This window comes from Hippoglossus hippoglossus, chromosome 16, assembly GCF_009819705.1.
Source record: "Hippoglossus hippoglossus isolate fHipHip1 chromosome 16, fHipHip1.pri, whole genome shotgun sequence".
NCBI lineage: Eukaryota > Metazoa > Chordata > Actinopteri > Pleuronectiformes > Pleuronectidae > Hippoglossus > Hippoglossus hippoglossus.
The window spans coordinates 9755290-9774981 of NC_047166.1; the positions used below are offsets into that span (position 1 = coordinate 9755290).

Genomic DNA, 19692 nt, shown 5'->3' on the forward strand with positions numbered 1-19692 from the left:
TTAAAACTAGTTGTCCAAGAACTGTTGTGTAAAAAGTGAGATTTCCCTTCAGTAGCGGAATGTGTCAACTAGCTTTTTGAGCGTGTTCCTGCTACTTTTACTCAAGCATCTACTTTCTCCACAGATGTTGCCTTCAGATAATATTGAGGGATTCTCCAAACACAGGTATATTCTCAATCTGTTCTTCATAAGAGACGCCAGCTTCCTTCTCAGTAAAATAAAGAAACAAAAGACAGCAGTCTGTGAATATGTCTGTTATTGTTTTTTTTATAAACTTCGTGCAATACAGTGTTTTAAGTTTATCACACATTTAGATAAACCATAATCATTTGTCTAGGATATATCTATTCTCAACTACATACTATTCATATTGCCCACATAAATGCTATCTGTGCGCAGTTTTATCACATTTTTTCATTTTTTTCTCAAATGAAATCAAAGAAAATGAAAAGTCGTAGAATCTGGAAGCGTCTGGTTGTTGTTTCGTTTCTTCGTTACATCATGAAGCAGGTGTGTCCATGGTTTCAACCCGGATCTGCACTCACTCGGGACAGTTCAGAGGAGAGAGAGTAAGGGATGGGGGGGGGGGGGGGGGGGGTTACATGTGTTTACATTCTCATCAACATAAACAGAACAGGTCAGACTCCAGAGTCACAGGGGGGAAGCACAGTGAGAAGGTTAGGGGTGATGAGACAAAGTAGGGGGAAACACTGAGGATGTGGACAGACGTGGGCAGAGGGAGGGGTCGACAGCGAGTGAAACCACCCAACCAGAGTCCAGGGAGGGCACCGGGAACGAAGCACTTCATCCAAACCCGCCCTGCCCAGAATGCATAACCAGTTTAAACAGTGGTCCCGAAAAACGTATCTGTAGACTTTACAAATATATGTATGCATAAATTACAATGTACATGTTTCTTCGCAAAAGTTTTTCTCTAGTGTTTTTTTTTTTTGTTAAACCCTCTCAACCCCACATATACATATTTCTATTTTTTTGCCACTGAAAATGATGAGTTGCATGTGTCACTTTGGGACTCGTCATGAAAAAAACAAAACATGATTTGATTGATTTTTTTTTCCTCATTGTTCTGCTCAGGCAGCGACCTTTTACCTGATTCTGTACAAATGTTATTATTCTGTGTCTCTTTTTATTTTCTGCTTCCTCCGGAGGTCGGAGGTTTCTGTTAATGCCCAAGAACAAACATCTTCAACACGACTAGAGCTACAAGTACTACTGTTTAACACTGATTAGAATGGAAATAAGACGAACAGAGGCCTGCAGAAAACCCAGACTCGTAATAACAATGAAGTTGGTCAGTCGTCTCAGCCACTCACGTTATTGTTGCATTTCTTTCGGTATCAATATTGGAAGACAATTTACAGTATTCACATCTGACTTCATGTTATAAATGAAAATCATATAATATGGGGGGGAGGGGGGTTTAAAAAGAATAATACAGGCTCACATTCTCCCACATGTTGTGCACACTCATGCTTGACACTTTTGACACAGCTACACGCAGCTCAATGCGGCTGCGCATGGAAGAAATTCACAGTAAAGGTTGTCAAGATCCAAAAGTAAAGTGAAAAAGAAACAAACCAAACGAACGTCAAAATTAAAATTTCATTCCAATCAATAGTGTTTGCAAATACAGCTAGTTTGTAATAACGCTAAGAATAATCACAACAACAATTGTACATTAGTGCTGATCTGGTTAAATTAGCAGGAATATTGCACAACAAAATATGTGAAACATTTTTTTTTTCCATAAGAGCCCAAGGTTAATTGCGTTTGATCATTAACAAAATAAATCATTTCTAGCACATTAAAATATCAAAATAGTTTTATTGTGAAAGTCCATTGTTGTTGTTATTATTATCACTCTGTTATTACTCCTCTTCGTTTTGTTCTCAGTGAGATTGAGTAGACTAAATAACAGTGAACATGGAGGGAGGGATAGACCCTTTCATTTCTCTGGCTGCCTCTCGTTCCTATTTATTTCCTGTTGAGCCGCAGTGCTCCCCTCTATCCGTCCTCTTACTCTACCACCCTTCCTCCCTCTCTCCCTTCCTCCTCGCCTCCCCCTCTCATAGCCTCGCTCTACACAGGCGTTGTCTTCCTATTGAGGGTGTTAGAGTTGCTCTCCCTGTCCCCCTTGAGCCTGTCCAGAGTCCCCATCCCTCGCTCCCTGTCGACTGTGGACGAGGTGAAGGGCGGAGGGCCGGAGCCCACAGAGTTGGGCATCTGCGCATTTGAGTTGGAAGAATTTGAAGGGTTGTGGGACTTAAGCGAGGGGAGTGTGCCGCTCATCATCACTCCCCCTCCACCCCCATCCTTTGGGAAGCAGTTGTGGAGCTGGTAGAGCGTGGCCCTGTCCACCGTTCCGTACATGGGTGGCAAGCCCCCCAGTTTGGGGTCGCGGGACAACGTGTAGAGGGAGATGTCACCTCCAGCCAGGGCCGTGTGGGAGCGTGAGTGGGGGTTGGGTAAAGTGGAAACTGAGATGGGCCCCTGGGAAAGCAACGCGGACGGGGGCAGGCCAAAGTTCTTGCCCCCACCTCCCCCTACAGGTGAGGGGTCTCGGGACCGGGAGGGGTCAGTGGAGCGGGACGAGGAGCGGGATCGGCGGCGAAAGCGGTAGCTGGGCAGGCGGAGCATGGCGTGCGTCGTGCTCTTGAAAATGTCGGTGCGTGAGCGGCAGCGCAGCTCCTTGTTCTTCTCGATGTAGATGTTGACGGCCAGCACCCCGACCATCTCGGCCATGATGAAGGACAGGCCTCCGAAGTAAAAGGACCAACCGTATGAGTACTGCCACTTCTTATCCTCATCCTTCTTCGGAGAGATGTCGCCCAACGCAGCCGAGATGTACACGATCACGCCGATGATGTTACTCAGTCCTGAGAGAGCACAGAAACAAAAGAGCTGAATACACTCGGAGGTAAACACAAAAACCTCTAATGCACTGACAGAAATAGTCTCAACATTAAGGGTGACCCTCACTGTCTGCAGGTCAAGTTTCAGAAGGTTTTACTGTTGAAATTTTGAGAAAATTTAAGGGAAAGTTGGCAACTTTTTCATTATGGCTCTAATAACTTGCTCCTATGAAATATTACTCAACATTTTTTTCAAATTTCCAAGGGAAAATCAGCTAAATTTTCCTTCTATATGCATAACAAGCTAAAAATATTTTTTTTAAATCGTTAAGAGGAGACAAAGAATTTCCCCCTTGACTGTGATAAACAAAGCATAAATCTACTAAACCTGTTAAAAGACAGATATGTTCAAGAGCACCCCTCATACATACAGTACACACAGACAGACCTGCACATACAGGCACATGGAAACACACGTACCTGCAGCCACAAAAAGGATCCCAGCCCCCAGGATGATGTTTCTTTTGCTCTTATACAAGCGACTAGCAGCGATGCACATGCCTCCCATCAGCAGCAGGATGGCACTGAGGATCGGGAAGATGTTGGAAGCCCTGACTACCCCTGAGCACAGGAAAGAAATATTACGTGAGGCACATTGAGGTTGGAATTACTTTTTACTGAACTAAATGATTTACTGAAATAATAGTTTGTCTGAGTGCACTGTGAAGATTCGCCAGTTGGTTGTCTGTTGTTCCTTTGACAGTGTAGAAGTACAGTAACTGTAACTATTAAAACTGAGGTTGATAATTCTGGGAAAGCGAACAAGAGCAGATTACCCTTTAGAAATATGCGACCAATACATCCCATCCCCTCCCATCCCCTCCCATCAGCCCTCTCGCCAAAGCTACGCCCCAAAAACACATGAATGTTTGGAAGCCGACTTTTCCAGCCAATCATTGAATTTGGTCTGAATGATATAATTGGTCATTAAAGTCCAGAGGGACACAGACACTGGTTATTTTATTTTTTTCAGATGACTATGTTATGATGGCTTTAAGATAAAGAAAATGTCCAACCCTATCTTTAACTGATGACTCCTGGTTAATGCAAGGAGGTTGCATAATATCCACAACACAGAAAATTAAAATGGTTGAAGCTGCTTCATTAAGAATATACACACAATACTTAGTGAGGAAATTAATTACTCATTTCCAGGCACATGACTGAATCAAACCCTTCCCATGTGACCTTCTGCCTACCATGCACACACACACACACACACACACACACACACACACACAAACACACACAACCACACACACACATACGCGTCAACACTCCTCTCTCATCTAGGACAACTAGGCCACGGGAGAGAAAATGCCACCTAAATGCCAGCAAAATGTCTCTGCAACATTGTAAACAGAACACAAGCTTTTTGCACGTGCACACATGTAGCATATCATAGAGTGCAAAAATACCACTGCAGGGCCATGGGCACGAACTAGGGCGCCCCATCGCCCATGTCTTTATGCTTATTTTCTTGCTGACGTTATCGTCAGAGGAAAGAACGATACAAACAACAGATTACAGGATGTGGAGAGCAGGTCTGGGTATGTTTTCTCTTTATTTGTCTTCTCCTTCCCTCTCCCTCGTCATCCATGTCTTGTAAAGTGGGAATTGACTTACGTAGGACGTACTCTGCCCCGTCATGGTCAAAGTCTGCATCCTCCGGGAAATGGTTGATCTGAGAACAAACTCCTCTCTTCACTCCTGAGATTTAAGAGGAGAAACAGCAGTGACCAGACACAACAAAAAACAAGACCTCATATCTGAGAGCATTGAGAAAAGAAAGCAACAAATATACTCCTGAGACAAAGTGATTGACACCTGAACACAATCATGTCTGTGCTAGAAAATCCTTTTTTTAATCCAAGCACATGAGCCTGGCGAATAAACTACAACATACAAGGTTAATAATGGTTCTTATAGGAAATGTAAGTTAGTAACATCACATGCACACAGTACGTACACACGTGTAAATACATACAAATATGCAGACACAATGGCAGACAGGTAACTACCCGCCTGGGTCTTGCATGTAGACAGACAGACGAACGGAGGGATGCACGCACGATGATGACAGCACACCACTGTTGCTGATGGATGGATTGTAAGAGAGATGAAGTGATGGAATGAAGAGACACAGATGGAGGGAAGAAATGGAAAGACGTGGGACGAGCTGGTGTCTTTCTCACAGCTCTAACATTTCCACGGGTTGGTCTGCAAAGAAACAGATGGAGGTAAAGAGGGATGCGACATCAGTGTTACAGTCCTAAGACCAACATGCAGATCAACAGACTTCAGACTGTGAAACAGGTGAAACATTTGTTCTCAAGCTCAAGGGACATTTTGAACCCTTAAAAACATTGGAGCAAATTTGCACTTTCAGCAGATTTCCTCGAGTTTCTAAAAGTACACGATGATTGAAGGATCTCAGTGGTGGACGAGGGAAATTCAGAGCTTTGTTTTATAAAAAGTACCTATACCAAGTATAAGTCATGCTCTCAAAATCCAATAAAATAAAATGTATCATTTGCTAAATATACTGTTGTCAGATTTTAAATAAGATGTAATGTCAGGTAGTTCAGTCCAGTCTCGTCTGATTGTCAAAAGATAAATCTCAAGTTCTTGAGAGAGAGAATTGTGAAAGTAGTACAGAAGAATTTTATCTATCAATTTTATATTATTTTTCAAAATACTTCCTACTATTCCTTTCTTTTATATTATTGGCCAGATTGACCTCTGTAAATCTCGCAGAATTACACAGCAATTATATAAAATGATTCCGTTTTTGATCGAAGCCCCAACCGAATGCTAAGAGAGAAAAGAAGCCATCATAGTCTAACATATTAAATCTATATTAATCTGTAAATACTTAATATGAAAAATATTAATCTGAAGAGTAATGAGCAACCCCGGCTGTCAGATAAGTACAGTTGAGTATTAAGTCAAATAATTCCCTCTGAAATGTAGTGGAATCGCATAAAATGGAAAAACGCGAGTTTTTGAGTACCTCAAAATTGTGCTTAAGTGCGGTGGATAAATATAATAAGTTGCATTTCCTTCTTCACTGATTCCTTGATTTGAATAGAAGCTCACAAACTTACAAATGCCTGCGCTCTATGAGCAACTATCCTCCAAACGAAATCAAACGATCATTGTCAGGTAAGTCAGTGCGACCCCACCTTCAGTAAACCTGCAGAGGAGCGCAGGAGAGGAGGAGAGGACACATCTCTATCCACAGCATACTGTGCCACCCACCCGCGGGCATAAATCTTTCAGAGCTAACATGTCCTGCATTTCCACTCGAGCTACACCTCACTGCATCACTGCACGACTACTGAGCATCTATCTTGGCTGAACACTCCACAGACATCAAGGATACTTGACCTCTAAGCCATGCCAAGACACTGTCAGCTTTACTGCACCACAATGTGGAAGAAAAGACTGAAAGAAAAAAGCTCCAACGAGGGAGAGAAGGAGGAGGAACCAGTGAAAGATGAAATGTAATTTTTGGGGGAGTGAGAGAGGAAGAGCGAGTGGAGACACCGAGGGAGTGAGGCGATGGAGGGAGTGAGTGGGGGTGCACTGCAGAAGAGCTGCAAGGGCTCGAGCTTATCTCTAATTGGCTGCTTTGCTATCAGGAAGCTTAGAGATGAGGACAAATTAGTTCTGTACAATAACCAAGCGCAGGATGGGCCGGGGACGCTGCATGAGGGGAGCCGAGAGGTTTTCCTGGAGACAGAAGAGCCGTTACCTCAGTGTCTCTGTGAGCGAAGACACAGATCACTCACCACCACCACCACCACCACCACCACCACCCCTTTGGCTGTAGCCGCTTCACTCCAGCCCAGCCTTTACTGTTGAGTGTCAGCCAGTCACTGCAATGTATAATGAATTAGCAGCTTGTGTTGCACTGACAAGCTGAAGATTGAGAGGTGGCTGCTGCCAGTTTCTGTATCTCCCGCCAGTTGGAGCGAGGAAGTTGACGGTGTCGGCGTGAATGTTGGTCTTTTGCGACAAGACGCAAAGACAAAGATTAATGGACTGTTTTGATTTCAGCGTTATGCTCCAGTATCATGTAATTATACCGCGATTTAAAAAATGTCTATGCTCACGATGGCACGGTTAAAAAAATACCAACAGGATTGTGTGTATGTTGATGCTAATATTGATGTTAGATCAGCTGCAGTTTTCTAATCAAAGTTGAGTGAGAAGCTTTGACATTGACATTGAGAGACAAGCAATGACTTCAGTTCAGTTGGATTCATCACTGGTGCAATGTCGATTTAGGGATCAAATAATCTACTAGAATAGAATTTAGTAGAGCGCAAGCCTCCACCAACAGTCCCCTTACATTTGAGCAAGTTGCACCTGGACACACTCATAGACATCGGGGTCCCTAAATGTACCTGATTTGTTTTTAAAGCAAGTTAAATGAATTATTCCTTTATAAACTGTGAAAATATTGAAAAACATCCTATCTTGCAATATCTAGAACACAGAGATATAAAGAATTCTGGATATAGACTTTGTGACTGACATATAACACCTCTATGTTTACATGATGTGTGGATAGTTTAATAAGTACATGTCTGTACATCCAGCTGTTGATCCTCACTCTGAGCATCACCTCCAGTCCAACAAATCCTGAACCTCACAGCTCAATCCTTGGAGAATCAAAGCCAATACTCTCCAAGGAGCAGTGAAGTGGTTTTGGAAATGTTCTTAACCACTTTGAATTCCCATTTTAGAAATGTCCTAATATCCTTTACTTTACTTGACGTAGAGCCTTATGCTCTGGATGCCAGTTTTTATTATTTAATCGTTCTTTCTGGAGACAAAGAGGTTTTGCGTGTCATTCTGTGATGGTGGACGCTCTGAACACTACAATATTCATGAAGCTCTGTCATTGTTGCTTTGGAGAAGAAGCTAATCCAATACACGTCAGTACGGAGTGTGTGAGGAAAACACTACGCCATAGTTCCCAAGTTATTCCAAAATATAATCCAAATGTGAATAAATTAAATTTGAAGAAATCAGTTTCCCCATTGATGTTGGCAAGTAACAACATTTTGTCCAATGATGGGATGTTTCTCAGTTATGTGCATCTTTGGAGTTGAGGTTGACTTTTCATCTTTGTGTTCAATGGCTCTAATAAACTGATATTTGTGGCCTGGATAAAATAATTGCGGGCCTTAAGTTGCCCACTTGTAAAACAGCAAAGCCCAAATCAAACGTGGGTCACTATTGGCAGCCATGTGGTGCAGTTTGAAAGGTGTAATCTGAGGCCTTTGATGTAATGAATGTGGCCCAAATAGCACAAATCCGGGCCAGCTTCGGCACCTTTGGTTGACATGTATTGCTATGACTTACTTGTGGCCCGGATCTGGCAAACAGAAGTGGACCGCCCAAGTGCCATCATTCCACGTGGGCCAGATGTGGGATGTGGGGAATGTGGGATTTAAGAGAAATCTGGACTAAAACAATGTTGCTATGTGTGATGGAAACGCTCCATTGCCTCGATGTAAAAGTGCCCTGCTTCTATCTTACATGAAATAACACTGAATGGTTTAGATTACAAAACATAACCAGTTCACTCTTCTTTTTTTCTCTTGCTTGACTTTAATCCCTACTTGCCTGAAGGTGAGAATATCTAGTCTGACTAATTTTGCCTCTAGATTAACCAAAAACGTTACCAGGGCTAAATTACCTTAAACTCACATTCACTGCACCCACCAAACTGAAATTAGCATCCTCAATGTCAGCAAACTTTTTCCACCGCTCATCCTCATCAGTCCAAATCCCAACAACAACCCCAAAATGTCTCCCAGAGCTTCCTCTCTACCTTCCAGGCAGCATATCCTCCACAGTCCAGAGTGGGTGAGCGCCCCGGGGTCCTTCTTGTCCTTGTTGTGGGGGTCATCCTGGGAGACGTTGGCTGTGCTGTTGCAGATGAGGGCACGGGAGTACAGCCAGTAGTCCGTCCCTATTGCCACCGTCATCAGGCCGAAGGCAGCGAATGCCCCCACGGTGGTGAGAAGGATCTGGATCCCCTTCTCACACACCATGCCTTCAGAGAGGAAAGAAGGAGGAGAAGGTTGGACATCGGGGGCGCAGAGGAGACAGAGAGAACATAAGCAAATGTTTATTTTGGATTAGGAGGAGGAGAAAGGATGAGATAACCGAGCATGGAGTGAGTTCGCAATCATATACAGAGTGCAGTTTTTTTTAAACAGCAGGTGAGATGACGAGGGGGCAGGGAGAGGCGAGGGGCACCGGTGGGAGGGAGAGAGGGGAGCGGTGAGAGAAGACGAGAGGCAGGAGGAGGCGGACGTGGGAGGTGCATAAGTGGGTCCATGATGTGTCCTTGGAGGAGAGTTGGATGACTCTGCTGACTCCGCTTAACAAGACAGAATTGATGTGAAACACAACAGATCACACCCTCCCAATCTCAGGCTACTCCATATTCATGACCCTGACACCGTTCTCCCCCCTCAGAGTCAGCAGGGCTGGAGATGAATACACAAACACACACATTCGTATACACGCACGCACACAGCAGCTCCAACATAAGATCACCTGATAAGTCTTTATCAGAGTGGAAAGTACATACATGCAGTTACAGTATCATAGTGTCTGAGTTGCTGTGAATCTACCTCAGTGGTCTACGGTTACTACTACAGATTTTTTTTACTACTTTTAACATCAGCAATTCTCCTTTTCCTGCTGATAAAGCTGATACTGGGAGAGTTTCTAACATGGTCAAACTAAATGTGAAAGTCCAAAGTGTGACAAAGTGAGAACTTACCTGACGGCGAGTTTCTATCCTTCGACTCAATTTTGAAATCTTTCTTTTCCTCGTCAGTGAAGAACGTGCTGTCCCCTCAATCCGGACAGCATCCATCGACTGTTCTCACCCGCTCCCCTCTCTCCTTTTTGCACTCCTCCTCTCTCTTTTTTGCCTCTTTCTGGTTTTTCTCTCCCCCTCTCTGAGTCTTTCTCGCTGCAAAGGTGGTGCCGTTCGGAGGCTGTGGCTCGTCCCCGCTCGCTGTCCGTCCGCTGTTAGCAAGAGGCTTGGAACTCAGAACCCATGGTCTCCGCTCTACAGCTGCAGCACAGGAAGGAAAGCAAAGGACAGTGTTTAATTTATGATAGGTCACATATCTGAGTTTTTCAGTTTTTCAACAACTATCGTGAATCGTATGGATTACCATACAGTTCAGTACGTCCATTCACGTTCCCCTCGGGATGAATTCGAAGCACTTTGCTGATCTCCTGAGATTTGCTCTATAAAGCGCCATCAAAAGTTCATCATAATATTTATTTATAATACTTGTTTTAACACCAAATACTTGAAAAAAAATCATGGATGATGGAGGTTATGTTTTCGTCTGGTTTAAAAAAAACTGCTCTTTGTGTGTATCTGGATCCAAGTTTTTTTTTTCACTTTCTTTTACATTGTGAGATTATTTTTCCAAATTTTTTATTGATTTCTCAGAGAATAACAAAAAAAAATGTTTAGGGGACTGATATTTATGAGTGTGTGAAATTTGGTGCAGATTCAGATAAAATACTGGATGTAGTGAATTTAAATGTGGTTGCATAAGGAGACTGCTGGGCCCTGGCGGAGGTATGAGCTCTGCCGAGAGCTAGTTGTTAGCATGTTAGCATGCTGACATTTGCATTTAGCCCAATGCACCACTGTGCCTATGCAGAGCTGCCATAGCATATCACTGTAGACTTAAAATCTCGCTGCTTGAGAATGAATGGAATGACGTTGTGAAAGCGGCCACTGATTAATTTTCTGTCAATCAATTAACTAACATTGATTGATGGAATAGAAGCAGACGGTGTTAATACGACAGAGTAATTAGAGCAGTGACAGTATTACAGGCTAAAGACAGAGCAAGTTGTACTGCATCTATCTGAATAAGAGGAGCAAGAGGGGGAGGCAGAGAGGACCAACCCGACATTGTTACCATAGCAACATTGAATTCCAAAGTCTGGATCAGCATAGAGCGAGGGGAGGGGGGGGCAGGCAAGAGATAGAGGGAGAAAGAGCAAAGCGGAGAGAGGACAGAGAACAGAGATGGGAGAGAAAGAGGCAGAAATGAGGGGGAACATTTCATGTCATGATGGCACGATAGCGTTGACTCTGAAACCCAAGACAGACGGACACACTAGTGGGCTAATGCTCTATCAATAGATTTGTGTGTGACCAATGCGACACAGATGCTCCCAGACACACAAACACAAACACACACACACACACACTTCATGAACTCACAAACATACACAGGCAGGGTCTCGCTGTCTTTTTCATGATGGATTAAAACGAAATGTGCAGATGAAGAAGCGCCCCATTATTCCCCAAAACATTATTTAGCAGACATAATGCAGCGCAGTCACGTCTGTTAATATTTCATGATGCAATATGGCACCGTGATCAAAATAGGTTACATCCTGTTTGCATTGTGAGACCCGAAACAGAGCTGCCTCAGAGACAGGGGGAGAGATGACGGTGTGTTGTGTGCGTTTCATGCACGTGCACATGTGTGTTGGTGTGCACGTTTCCCCTCCATTGCATCTGTGGATGGGTCTAGTCCAATCTTATTGAATCCCAGTAATGTTCCCCTCAGCTCCCCTCAGTTAGACAGTTAGCCTCGTATCTCTGCGTTCAGCCTCCTTATTATGTAAACTGTCAAACGACACCGCCACAGTGCAGCTTATTTATACATTGTGGGTTCATATGTGCAAGCAAACAAGTGAATGTGATTGTGGAAGAGTGTGTGTGTGTGTGTGTGTGAGTCTGTGTCTGTGTTTGTGTGTGTGACCTTCCAACCCTATCAACATACTGCCTCTCCCTGAGGAAAATACATGTCCAGGAGGGATTACACTATCTCCAAAGCCTAAAAATACAGTATCTAGTGTGTGTGTGTGTGTGTGTGTGTGGTCTTTGACTCCAGTATTTAATGAATGACCTTAAGAATAACCCACTAAGACTGAGTTATTCCCCGTAGCGAAGACTCCCCTGTGTAGGAGATCATAATTGTCATTTAATTATCTGTAATTTCTATTTTCCACCAATAATTAAGAAAGAGGGAACGAGGGGAATGGGCGCAAGAGAGCGTGAAAGAACAAGAGGGCAAGAGAAAAAAAGAAAAGACAGAGTGAGAGTGTAACTGAATTGGTTAGAGGGACTGTATGAAAATTATTAGCGGGAGCGATGGGGTCACAAATGGAAAATTTAATTTCTCTTTTAGCTGAAGGTGAGTAGCCTGAATTCTGGGAGCTCGGGGGAGGGTTTTTTATTTCACAAATTCCTGTTTAATTTCAGCCATTATAATTGTAAATGTAATACAATTAATGGTTCATTAAAAAAGGGATAGAGGGAGTGCAGGGATAAATCGGTACAAAATAATATGTAGAGTGTTAAATAAGAGAAGGGTTCGAGTAAATAAAACAGATTTTCACCATTGACCGTATAAAAAGATGGACGACATGTCTCTACTTCCTCCAACCATCCAGAAATGAAGCTAAAATATCCCACATAAGAAAACTGCCATCTTGCAGAGTTGAAGCCAGAGTCACCAGCGATCAAGATGGAGCAGCAGTAGCATATTCCATACACACGCTCGACCAATCGCGAGTCAGTCTCAGCTGTCAATCATGATGTTTCACCCTGTTCTTAAAGCATTAAATGACTGATTAAAACCTACAGTAAAAACACTGGCTCATACGTAAGCGTGATATGAACTACCTACAATGACAGAAACCATCTTTGAGTAAAAATATATATCTAACGTCTTCTTAGACTTTTTAGTTTGGCTCGTGTCCCATCCATTAGCATGGAGGAGGAGGGATTTATGAGCTATACTGCGGCCAGCCAACAGCTGGCGAATGAGACGCTTTGGCTTCACTTTTGAGGAGCAGTAACGAAGTCCATCTTTATTAACAGTCTATGATTTACACCATTTAACAGATCTTGTTTAGGTCGGCGTATTTCAAAAAATTTGTATGAGGCCTTTTGTGCCTCCAGGGGGCGATGAGAGTGTCTGAAGACCACACGTTTGAAAATGGAAACAAAAGGAGGTGTGGTGTAAAAAGAGAAGCGAGTCTCCCACTCCTCATCTCTACATGAGACCAACAGCTCAAAGCTACAAGCATCCAAATCTATGACAAAAACAGTTGCCTTGGGTTGCATTGTGGGTAATGTAGGCACCAGGTTTCAACAATTAATTAAAAAAGACGCGATCTCTGGTTGTGCTCCCATTAATTAACCGACCTTAACCCTGACTCAGACCCTAATCCTGACTGTCCATCATGACCCCAACAATGTTCTGAGTGGAGTTCTGAATCTGCAGAGTGTTCCCTCATCAACAGAGCCTTGCTTTTTTACATATAGTCCCTGACAACAGTAGATTTGGCCGGATTGCTGAGAACGTTTGGGTTATTTCAGATTTAGAACAGAGTGGGATAAGTAATAGTTTCCCTTTGCCGTAATGCAGAGCTTTTCCAGAGCGAACTTACCCTCACAGTGTTGCTTTTATAGTATGTTTGCAGCACTCAGAGGACTCTGGACCAGCCAGAGGCCAATTAGCTGCAGCAGGATGTACTGCAGCAACAAAGGCCTAAGAGCATAGCTTTGGGAGCTAGCTGCTGCAGAACCATTACAGAACCAGGCCCTCGCCTGTCAGAGAACTTGAGTTTGTAATCAGATCTGCCAGTGTGACTCATCCCCGGCATGACAGAATACCTTGCTTGTAAAAAGCACATCCATTGAGCTTTGGCTCCAATAATGCCGCCATAAATCACATGAGAGTTTAGAATTTTGTAGCAGCTGCTGCATTAGCTATTCATTGCATAAATCAACTACCAAACTGCTTGTTGAATAAATGATGACATCTGTAATAATTTTTTTTCCTCCACACATTTAAAAGCCAGTGGTCCTGTGTGGACATGTGGGGATAAACAACAAAGTCGCACCAAACTGTCTGTTGCACGTCAAATAAAAAATAAAACAAATCCCGTAGTGAGTATAAATGACATAAGCTAAAACTGATTCTTGACCAAAAGAGCAAAATTGCCCCACGCGGGCCTACTTATGATGACAGCTCTAAAAATACAAGCTGTGGGTTCTATTCTCAGTCTTGATGGCAGCAGTGAACATTAAGAAAACATTCTGAGCCTAAATATTCAGAGCAGTGACCGAGATGATTCCTCTCCTTAATCATGAGAGCAAGCTGCACACCTGAGCTCACGGCTGAGATCCTGCAGCTGGCACGCACACACACACACACACACACACACTCACTCGCACACTCGCACACACACACACACACACACACACACACACACACACACACACACACACACACTCGCACACACACACACACACACACACACACACACACACACACACACACACACACACACACACACTTACATGCACAAGCACACACACAGGTGCACAGAAAGTGATCAACATGCAAACAAACTCTTGGCATGCGGGAACATATGAAGGCTTCAAACCCCCACAACTGTCAAAATGACGACAATAAAGTCATGAAATAGGTCGTCTTTAAACGGCACTTCAAAGCAGAGCAGAATTACCATTAAGCTTGTGTGAGGAGTCCACCAAGATGCTCAAACCGCATGTGACCGAGTCTCTGCCTATCTGAGCAGAGCAGCCCGAGGAGGCAGTGACAGTAACACCTTGGTCTAAGAGGCTCCAAAAATAAAGTGTCTCTGGATGACCTGACGCTCATGGGCCCATGAACATATGCTTAAATCCATGTGCATGTGCATGAAAAAGAAATGAACAAAACCGAGAAGAAAAATGAATCGCAGATTTCAAAGCTACAAAAGCCAGTAGCCTTAGTATAGACCGAGGGGCTGCAAGTATTTTCATTACCATGTAAAAGTCTAAAAGTAGTGATGGTAGCCTACTAATGTTGTGAGCACCCTGGAAACATGAGCTGTGGTTTCATTAACACATGACATTAAAATTAGATTGAATTGCAGACGGATTGTCCTTGATCACATGAAAGTAGGATACAAGTCTAAATGCACCCAAGACACTTTGGGGACAGATTGTGATCAGATCAGCCGAACCACCTCTGGAGGTGGTCAGGGACTCATGGGGATCATACTGAACGCATGCACGTGTAAATACAAACGCACTGTAAATCCACGTATAACAGCTCAGTGGTTGGAGAAGTCCTGCATTCACATGCAACTGTTCTTAACCAGTAAGGAAGCAATAGTTAGGCAGCTATAGCAGTTTTTGCTACAGGCATCAGTTCTCCTCTCAGTACTCACATGTCACCTGTGGATGGAGATGAATCGTAACCAATCGGAAAGCAAGCAAACACCATGACACAGTGTCACGGATACGGCTACCACCCACTTCTATTCTTCTTCTTCTATCTTTTTTGTCGTCGTATTTTGGACCAGTGCAAATGAGAGGAGGAGGCGACGTGAGCTGCACAGAGTAATCAGATCACTAACAGATTTCAATGTAAACACTGGGGACATATGTTAATACCAGGTGTAAATGTAATCAGGTAAAGGGTCTCAATATAGAATGAGCTTCAATGCATTTTAATACCAGGTGTAAAAGGGGGTCTAAGAAAGTGTAAACCTCTGTGGACATTGGGTGTGTGAATCGTTGCTAAAGCAAAATCCTCGCTTGTGCAAATCGCAAGCAATGGTCATTTCAGGATATTTTACATTTTGACAATATGCTGTTCGTATAAGTTTAAGAACTGAAACCCAGTCATCCTGAATTCTAAACCGATGAGGTGCATAGATAAGTTTGGAGTGTTTCCTCCTTTCATTTGAAATGTTTTGTGACACTGAAGCACACTGGCTTTTGGTTTTTCTATAACATGCGTCAAATGAAAAATATTTCCCAACTTCATATTTAGTTGCGTCGGACCCTGTTGCTGCAACTGCACTTGATGACATTTTGATGTAACTCTAGGGTGTTTATAGGCTCAGAAGAATCATATCTCCTGTACCTACAACATCAAGGGCACTTTTGGCACCAACAATACTGTAGAAATGCTACAGACACAGCACCAAAGTTGCGTTTAACTTGACTCTTGAGTAAGTCACCAAGATGAGGTGATAACGTCACGTCACGGTGTTTGGACTAAGTCGCGTTAAAGATGCTTCGGTGTCGCAAATCCTTACACATGCATCGTAGAAGTATAATCTCTGGAAAAAGGCTTTTTTTAACGTTACTTTGGGGCAAAGTTGACGAACATTTTAAGGATCGTTTGTCAGATTGGACTGGTGATTTTATGACACACTATAATTATCTCCCAGCTTCTATTGAAGTGCATTTATACGGTGGCAGAGAGAGCTCAACGCACGGCAAATTAAGAAATCACATGCAAATAGAAAAAACACGTGGAAATCAAGAAAACATCTTCATCAATTTGACGACACATGCGCTGCAAAAAATCACAAAACATGCAAATACAGCCCCTGTACAGTTATGGCTTTTTCCACTCTAATTCAGATGAAATACCCTTAAATACCTGCTGGGGGGGGAGCTGCCAAATGGGGATAGAGTGACGATACTATCAATCCTCTCAGCTACCACTTGAAAAGAAAGTGCTACAGCTCCAAATTGTACCCACTTTTTTGCCAATCAATGAATCTTCTCCTCACTAAGAGACATCTGTTTATTCCTTAGCATACCTGCAGTAATATTGCAGCGCTACACCGTAAGAATCTCAGTCACATGATGTATTTTACATGAATTCTAGAAATAGTACAAAATGTCTATTAAGTTTTTTGTCCGATTTTTTCGTCTTTTGGCTTCAGTATTTGAATTGAAACAACTGAGACTCACACACACACACACACACACACACACACACACACCTACATAGAGACGATGGTTTGATCACAGGTCGTGTGTTGTGTATCTCCAGTCCAGTGAGCAAGGCTGTCTGTCAGACGCTTTGTCTGCTGTATGTTTCCGCTGCATGCCTCTGCACACAGACGGGTCGACACACAATACATCACTGACACAATCTGGTTCAGTCACAGACTCTTACAGCCCCGCTCTCACAGGCTTCACTAGCACCGCGTGAAGCACTTAAAAACACCGGAGCTCGGGGTTAATTGATGCACGGGTCACAGCCATTGAGACGGGAGTCAATTAGAGATCCAACCGAAATGCTCAGTGGAATCATAAACAATGTGGTACTGAATCAGCAAATATGTCCTCATTTAGGTACAGTTCAGATCTTATCACCAAGTGCAATAGATTAGCAGCAATTTGTTCCGCTGAAAGACATCAGATGTGATTGAACAGAGGTGTTTTAGATGATTAGATCTGTTCTGGGACCCTGAGATTATCGTGTGCTATCTTCTACCATCGAGAAAACTGCTGCAAAGGCATTGATCCTCTGAGCAGTAGCTAGCTATGACAGATGTGATGATCATTGCAGAACTGCTACACCTCCTCAGAGAGAGAGAGAGAGAGAGAGAGAGAGAGAGAGAGAGAGAGAGAGAGAGAGAGAGAGAGAGAGAGAGAGAGAGAGTGAGAAAAAAAGACCTGACCGCCCCAACCACACACAGGATGACATAATGATGCAAAACAAGCGGAAGTCGGGGAGATTCTTTCCGATTGTTCTGGACCGCTTCTGAATTAGACCATTTTTATTTGGCCAGCGCTAAAACACCGCTACAGAGCCTGTGTGGGCTCCGCACCAGTATTGACTGCAATGAGTCACCTTACAGCGTAAACAGCAGATCTGAGAGCCGGACGAGTTTTGAAAGTAATCCAAAAATCCACAGAGATGATCATCAAAGCCACACACACATGCACGCACACATCACACACATAGTACAGACGATGGTTAGCACGTGGGAGGAGGAGTGGCGGAGTGGGCGTCACCGACAGATGGCGGGGCCAACCGCACCTCAATGAAAGATTCACAGAGAGGTGAGCAGTCAGGGGCCGCGCCGTGGCTCCAAGGATTACAACTTCTCATCACTAAAACATTTGATTTATCACAGCACTCACTGTAATTTAAGTTGTGCATGTCCTTTCAGCAACCAGGATCTGTTTACCTCCAACACTGAGGTTATGTTTTCACCCCTGTCCATTTGTTTGGTGGTTTGTTCGTCTGTTATTTGGCAGGATTACGCAATAACTACTGGACGGATTCACACAAAACTTGCGACAAGAAAAAATAGTTTTTTTTCACTTTCTTTGACATTTTGAGGTGTTTCTAAACATTTTAGTTGATTTCTCAGAGAATAATTATTGGTTCTTGGTGAAGAAAGTCAGGCATGTGTGTGGGACTGCTGTTTATAAGTGTATTAAATCTGGTGCTGCTTCACTGAATTTAAGTTGGTCCTTGGTGAAGGAATGTGCTGTATGCGGAGTGTCATTCTCGTTACTACTACAAATACTCTGTTACTAATATATGATGCATTTTTCTGGATTAAACGGTGGTTAAATCGTTGCCTCGTTTACAACATTTATATGTTGATACGTGGAGGTATTTTGAGGGCCAATCTAGTTCCAACTCTTATGAAAAGTCCTAATACTGCAGTTCATGTGCAAACTACAGTTTAAATTATTTATATTAACCAGACCGATGATGCGTCTTCTAATTTGCATGACATTATGAAATCATTATTTGATTGTTTGCTCTCATCCACTAGTATATTGTTACTATCGGAATTTTGTGATATTTCAATGTGCAAAAGATTACTATTAAGCTGGCGGCCAGTGCCCACTCTCTGACACAGGCACTTCACCCATGAAGTGAGGTAATCTAAATATTCAACAGTTCAACAGTAAAACTGGGAGCACAGTGGATCTGCATTAAAAGCATAAAGGAGCGGCTGCTGTTATTAACGCTGGCTTTGAAGAAAGGCCAGACCTAAAGAGACGCAGCGGCTAAATCAAAAGCTCAGCTCAGTGGGGAAAAGCTTGTGCTATAGTCACCGAAAAGAGCAAATGACTACAACAGGGTATAAGAGCATCGGATAATGAAGCACCTATCGCGGTCTGCAGCCCCCGGTGAGGACACAGGTCTAACTCAGAGTAACAGAGTGCAGAGTAACTCCTGGGTGCTGCAGTGCACACTCCTGTAGCATCTCCAATCCAAGTCATTGCATTCAGCCCCATGATGTGATGTGAGCTGCGGTGAAGAGTGAATGATGGATGGGGTGCCAGATGTTCGGTGGCCTTTACCTCTGGGTCTGTCAGAGCACAGGTTGAGGGGAGGACAGTGGGCTGGATGGAGAAGGACCCTCAGATTGCATGATGTGTGAGATGCTGGCCCTGCACTGTGAGGAGCTGCAGAGAAGCAGATGCTGTGCAGACCAGTGATTAGACACAGAGGCTACGAGCTCGCAGCTACTGGGAGCGTGCAAAGCTCAAGTATAGTGATGCGGACTGCGGTGCATTCATTAACAGAGTCAGCTCCACACATCACCCTGCAGAGGCTGCACGGTGGAAAATGGACGCCTAGCATGAAGCGGCCGGTTCAGAGGAAACTCAGTGGACTGGGACACAAATCACACATTTCAGACGCGGTTCCACATGCACAGAATTAACGGCTCAATCCTGCGAACGCATATTTTTAACCCCATGCAGCTGCGGTGCGGATGCAAAGAGAAGAAAACCCGTCCGAGCTATTATTATAAGGCTCCCATTTGCATAATAGACGCTGCCGTCGCTAATTATAGGCCCGAGCGGAGATAGGTGGGAAAACGATGA

General features: G+C 43.5%; 1 protein-coding gene across 4 annotated transcripts in view; it reads right to left on the reverse strand.

Annotated features, from left to right (window-relative positions):
* Positions 1–247: 247 nt before the first annotated feature.
* cacng8b (calcium channel, voltage-dependent, gamma subunit 8b) overlaps positions 248–19692 on the reverse strand; it is a 20057-nt gene continuing 612 nt past the window's right edge. The window contains exons 1-6 of one of the 4 annotated variants that reach the window (XM_034611567.1): positions 19165–19692; positions 9745–10044; positions 8782–9006; positions 4560–4643; positions 3354–3494; positions 248–2897 (exon numbers count right to left, since the gene is read on the reverse strand). The exon at positions 19165–19692 is cut by the window's right edge and continues 612 nt beyond it. In XM_034611567.1, the coding sequence (XP_034467458.1) occupies positions 2101–2897; positions 3354–3494; positions 4560–4643; positions 8782–9004 (1245 nt within the window). In that variant the 5' untranslated portion in view covers positions 9005–9006; positions 9745–10044; positions 19165–19692 and the 3' untranslated portion in view covers positions 248–2100. Of the gene's footprint in view, positions 2898–3353; positions 3495–4559; positions 4644–8781; positions 9007–9744; positions 10045–14549; positions 14573–19164 lie in introns of those variants that run through there. The other 3 variants (XM_034611569.1, XM_034611566.1, XM_034611565.1) reach the window with 3 other exon arrangements.